The 6,000-nt window shown below is 43.8% G+C and overlaps 1 protein-coding gene across 8 annotated transcripts in view; it reads left to right on the top strand.

The window, feature by feature from the left end:
- Nucleotides 1–3,511: 3,511 nt before the first annotated feature.
- The window catches only part of TUT7 (terminal uridylyl transferase 7), a 65,253-nt gene continuing 62,764 nt past the window's right edge, over nt 3,512–6,000 (top strand). For 2 of the 8 annotated variants that reach the window (XM_055350702.2, XM_063696512.1), the window contains exons 1-2: nt 3,556–3,783; nt 4,824–5,374. In XM_055350702.2, coding sequence (XP_055206677.1) covers nt 4,855–5,374 — 520 coding nt within the window. In that variant the 5' untranslated portion in view covers nt 3,556–3,783; nt 4,824–4,854. Of the gene's footprint in view, nt 3,784–3,833; nt 4,605–4,823; nt 5,375–6,000 lie in introns of those variants that run through there. The other 6 variants (XM_055350701.2, XM_004048197.5, XM_004048198.5 and 3 more) reach the window with 6 other exon arrangements.

The following is a 6,000-nucleotide window of genomic DNA, read 5'->3' as shown; positions in this document are numbered from 1 at the left end:
CAGGAAATTTCAAGGATTTTAAGAGCTCTATGACAGAAACTGGGGACAAAGGCCAAATATATTTTATATTATACCACTGGGGTAAGAGAAATAAGGGCTGAGATCGGAAGGTAAAGGGAAAGGCCCTGAGTCGTTGAAGGACTTTGGTTTTTACTCCCAGAGAAATTGGGAGCCAGTGAAAGGTTTTGAGGGGTAACTCAGTCTGACTTTTAATATGCATTTTCTGGCTATTGTGTCAAGAGTAGATTGGAGGACAAGGTGGAAGCAAGTGATAGTGGTGAGCATCTGGCTGGAAGCAGAGAAAGTAGTGATAAGTTACTGGACTCCAGACAGATTTGAAGGACAAACCAACATAACTTGCTAACAATGTGGATAAAAACTGCTGGCATTTAAGCATTAGAGCTCTAAAAACCGAAAACCAAACCAAACCAAACCAAACAAAATAAAACACTGGGGAAAGAATTTGGCTGATAAAGCTATGAATATAATTCCTGTATTTCTGACTCCATGGCTGTATAGAAAAAAAGCACTGGGTTTGTTCAAAGTTCGCTTGTCAAGATGTATTACAATGTTAATTTCAAGATAGAATTACAAGAATGTCAAGATGTATTACACGTATTACAATGTTAATTTCAAGATAGAATCACAAGAATTTCAAGATGTATTACATGTGTTACAATGTTAATTCCAAGATGTATTACATGTATTACAATGTAAATTTCAAGATGTATTACATGTATTAACAATGTAAATTTCAAGATAGAATTACAAAAATGCCAAGATGTATTACATGTACTACAATGTTAATTTCAAGATAGAATTACAAGAATGTCAAGACATATTACATGTATTAAATGTTAATTTCAAGATAGACTCACAAGAATTTCAAGTTGTATTACAACGTTAAGCTCAAGATAGAAAATATATTGTAACATATAGAGCAGTAGTATTAACGTCCTCTGAACATTGCTTAACAGTATATGGCAGTCTTTGCCCTCACATTTCTGCTCCAGGTTGTTGGAAATATGTCAAGACCGTGAAGCAATCACCATAAAGATTCTGAGAAACTCATTAATCCTTCCAGTGACATCCAAAGAAAAATCAAATCAAAATTTCCAACCAGATTGTAAGAATTCCTAGGACCAATTTAAATATCCGTTACAGCGTAATAGGGACAGAAAAAGGTATATTCTGCTGTCAATATATTTTGATTAGTACTGCATCTTATTTGAGAGAGCCTGATTTGTCCTCAAAATGAATCTTAAAAGCAACCATTAGAATAAAAGAAGTTGGACTTTGGGAAAGACGTTGAAGAAAATGCAAATTTAAAACGTTTTATTTTTTAAATTTATTTTTGAGAGAGACAGGGTATTGCCCTGTTGCCTAGGCTGGAGTGTGGTGGCACCATCATAGCTCACTGCAGCCTCCAACTCCTGGGCTTAAGGTATCCTCCTACCTCAGTCTCCAGGATTGCTGGGACTACAAGCAGGAGCCAAAGTGCCTGACAAAAGTATTTTAAATCGGGCCAGGCCTGGTGGCTTACGCCTGTAATCCTAGCACTTTGGGAGGCCGAGGCGGGTGGATCACTTGAGGTCAGGAGTTCCAGACCAGCCTGGCCAACATGGTGAAACCCTGTCTCTACTAAAAATACAAAACTTAACCAGGCATAGTGGTGCCTGTCTGCAATCCCAGCTACTTAGGAGGCTGGGGCAGGAGAATCACTTGAACCTGGGAGGCAGAGGATGCAGTGAGCCAACATCGCACCACTGCACTCCAGCCTGGGCAACACAGTGAGACTCTGTCTCAAAAAAAAAAAAAAAAATTTAAATCCTTAGAAAGATGTATCCTCTGCTGCTGCTCTAGAACTCTAGGTGGAGGCAAAGGTTGCAGCCAGCGGAGATCATGCCACTGCACTCCAGCCTGGGCAACAGAGTGGCACTCCATCTCAAAAAAAAAAAAAAATCCTTAAAAATATGTATCCTCTGCTGCTACTCTAGAACTCCAGGTGGAGGCAGATTTCTAAACCAGTTCTTTTGCACAGGAATTACTGGTTTGGGTGGGGCGTGGTGACGCTGCTGTCTCAGAATTAATGTAATCATGCATCTCCACACTCCCTTTTGGACTCTATATTTTCAAGGCCACTGTCTGCCTGTTGAAGAGACTCAGTTTGATCCTCACGTATTTTCACAATCAAAATATCTAAGTAAGGAATTATATAAAAGTTGTAGGAATGTGTTTTATATCACTTTTAGTATAGCCACATGGTTAATAACAGCCTCATATTCAGGGTCTGGATTGCAGCAGTGCCATTTACTTCACTGCAAGTGCTAAATGTCCTCATCTTTAAAAGTGGGATAATGATATAGTCTTCACGAAGTTGTGAGGATTAAAGAAGTTAAGGCTGGGTATGGTGGATCACCCCTGTAATCCCAACACTTTGGGAGGCCAAGTTGGGAGGATGGCTTGAGGTCAGGAATTGGAGAGCAGCCTGGGCAACATAGGAGACCCCTGTCTCTACAAAAATATAAAACAAAGGAGTTAATATTTGTAAAGCCTTCAAGACAGTTACTGGGATAGCCAGAACTTTGTGTGTTATTATTTTAAGACCACTGCTCCACAGGACCTGATAGCTTTCAATTTACATGCTTTAAAAAAGCAGAGAAATGAAAACTGTCGATTTTCCCAACGCTCCCTAATTTCACTAGTTCTTCGATGCTTTTCAAAGCATTTAGAACACTGTAAACAGCAAGGAAGGTCATACAGTAAAGAAAGAAAAAGCAACCCCAAGTTCGAGGTGTGCATTCTTCAATTCAAAAATTCGAATGTAACGCTCTCTGGTCATCCCTTGCCATTACACATATTCTTCGAAATGAACTGATTTGTTTTTTTTTTTTCCAAGTAAAAGTAATCCTTACACAACCTAAGAAAAAAGCAGAGCATTTTCCTTGACCACTTTGAGATCTGGGTGAGCAGTGGATGTTTAAATGCTGGCATTTCTACAAGGTCGGCAATTAAGAATTCACGAAAACATTAATCACTACGAATTATCAAAAAAAAAAAAGAGCGCTACGAGGCCTCGGAGCCTTTACTCCCCCTGGAAGTAACCGGGGAGCACCCAGGGGCAAAGCCGAGGCCCCAAGCGCGGGGAATGCGGCTTTGCCCGACCGCTGGCTCCGCGTCCCTCTCCGGGTGCATAAGTCTCGGCTCCCGCGCCTCTCCCGAGCATTTAGCCCCCCGAGCAGAGAGGGGAACCAAAGGAGCCTCGAAGCCGGGAGAGAAAAGGGGCGGGCGCCGCTCTGGTAAGAAGCTCGGGCCTGGCCCCCGAGCGCCGGCGAACCGGCTATCCGGCGAGCCAGTAATTAGCCCGCTCCGACGGTTGCGCCCGGTGACCAGACCCGGCGCCCGACACCTGGAGCGAGTGCGCTGGGGCGCCGGACAGGAGAGGCCAGGCTGGGCAAGGCACGGGAGGCGGGGTCGGAGCGTGGGCGGGGCACCGTGGGGCGGGGCGCGTCTCTCGTTTCCGGTGTGCGCGGCGGAGCGCTAGGGCGGGGGCACAGTCGGCTCCCAATCGCGCACAATGAGACAGCGCTGAGCGCCGGAAGTGGGGCCGAAGGAAAACACGGAGAGGGAGCCCGGCCGGGACAGGAAGAGGCTGGGGACCGCGGCGAAGGTGGTGAGTGCTCTTGGGCGCCTTCTCCCAACGTCCCTGCCAGACTCGCCTCGGGGCTGATTCTCCAGTTGGTTTCCTGGACTCCAGAGTAGCTGTCCGGCCTGGCCCCGGAGGTACGTTGGTTCCATCCCCCGCCGGCCTCCTCGCACCAGTTTGGGTGACCGAGGAACCCCCAGGCCGGCAGAGGCTGAGCCCTCGGGTTCGAGTCCGTGTTTTCACTTTTTGTCAGACTGCGGGCGCAGAAGACGGGATTTGGGTCAAGACATTCGGCTCTGGCCCCCTGGCCGGCCGGGGGAACCCTGGAACCCCATGGAGACAGCAGGTCACTTCCTGCTTCCTGGTCCCCACGGTGGCTTCTTGGCCAGGAGTGCAGGGACGCCTCCTCTTTCTCCACGTCGGGATCAAAAGGGTGGAAACTAAGGCAGATCGGTGGTGGAGCGGTCAGATGGGTATTGAAGAGGAGTGTCATTCCTCAGGGAATTGCTGTTCCTGACAAAACCAAACTTGTTTGGGGTTGGAGAACGGGGATTGAGAAGGTTAGCTGGAGTTGTCCCTTGATCGGAAACCCAGCCCCTTTAATTACAGCTGCACCTTGGTCGGAAGCCCAGCCCCTCCGTAACCTAAGCGCTCAAAGCCGGTCTGTCCGGAATAGTGGTGGTGAAGGGACGGAAAATTGGAGTTGAGAAATGTAGTACTCCTTTCACCTAAAGTTTCGGTGTATAACACTTACAAGTAATTGCCAACTTAAAAAACAAAAGACTGTTTCGGTAGTTTAGTAATAATATTGGCTTGGGATGAGGTTTTCTTTGAAGAGAAACGCCTTGTTACAGAGGGAAAAGCCGACCATACTTGATATGAGTAATATTCTACTATGCTGCAGTTCTGGAACCTATAGAGCTTCTCTTATTCACACATTTAATCTTCATGCTAAATAGTAAGTATTAATTTTCATGAAGAATATTAGAGGACCAAGCCTCCCAACCTCTAGGGTAAAGCACTGATTATTAAGAATGTGATAGAATTTTTATTTTAAAAAAATAGGGAGTTTCTTTCTTACAGGCTTTGGGGCATCTGTACGCTAAATTGTTATTTTGTATACTTGTATGATATCTTGTTATATAGTTTGATATTTCCCCAAAATCCCTTCTTTCAGGTGCAAAGTAAGAAAATTGAAGTCAAAGACCATGGGAGATACAGCAAAACCTTATTTCGTGAAGCGCACTAAAGACCGGGGGACTATGGATGATGATGACTTCAGAAGGGGTCACCCCCAACAAGATTATTTAATAGTAGATGACCATGCTAAAGGCCATGGCAGTAAAATGGAAAAGGGCCTTCAAAAAAAGAAGATAACACCAGGGAACTATGGGAATACCCCCAGAAAAGGACCATGTGCTGTTTCCAGCAATCCATATGCATTTAAAAACCCAATCTACAGTCAACCCGCTTGGATGAATGATAGCCACAAAGATCAGAGTAAGAGATGGCTGTCTGATGAACATACTGGTAATTCAGACAACTGGAGAGAATTCAAACCTGGACCTAGAATTCCTGTTATACACCGACAAAGAAAAGACTCCTTTCAAGAAAATGAAGATGGTTATAGGTGGCAAGACACAAGAGGCTGCAGAACTGTAAGACGACTGTTTCATAAAGACCTAACAAGCCTAGAAACCACGTCAGAAATGGAAGCAGGAAGTCCTGGTAATGTTTTCCAACTTGTCAGATCACAACCCCAGAGTCAGCAATGTTTTATTCTTTTTCATCCAAATGAGTTTTGTTATTTTCAGCAATTTAGTTTCAGTTTTTCACAGTTTCTGTTTTAAGAAATGGTCACTTAGTGTGATTATTTTAAGGATAGTAATCATGCTATTTGAGCAGCTAAAACACATTTCATATGTTGATCCCTTTAAAAGTTTACTTTGCCTCAAGGCTCACTTTACGTCAGTAAACATGTTTTCTGTAACGTGTTTTTTACAGCAGAGGGTAGCTATATGCCCCAGGGGACCATATCGTAATTGCTCAGTGGTTTGTGTGTTTTCAAAATTGTGATTATAATTTTGTATTTGAATAATTAATGTGTTCATAATATAAATGACAGAATATAAAGCTTTTTTTTAAAAAAAAACTTATTTGTTGATGTAAAAACACAGCATACACTGCGTATATCTCCTGCCACAAGAGATATATCTTTTGGGTGTAGTGTCAGTGTCCCGAGATGGATAATCTGAGATCTTTGTTTTTCAAAAGGGATCGTGACAAACAGGTTGAGAAACAAGTTTAGAAAGTCAGAAATAGATTCAAGCTTTGCTGTTTGGTTTCAGTAAGAC

Source organism: Gorilla gorilla, chromosome 13 (assembly GCF_029281585.2).
Source record: "Gorilla gorilla gorilla isolate KB3781 chromosome 13, NHGRI_mGorGor1-v2.1_pri, whole genome shotgun sequence".
Lineage (NCBI taxonomy): Eukaryota > Metazoa > Chordata > Mammalia > Primates > Hominidae > Gorilla > Gorilla gorilla.
The sequence above is the reverse complement of the archived record's forward strand: the minus strand, read 5'-3'. Positions and strand labels throughout refer to the sequence as shown.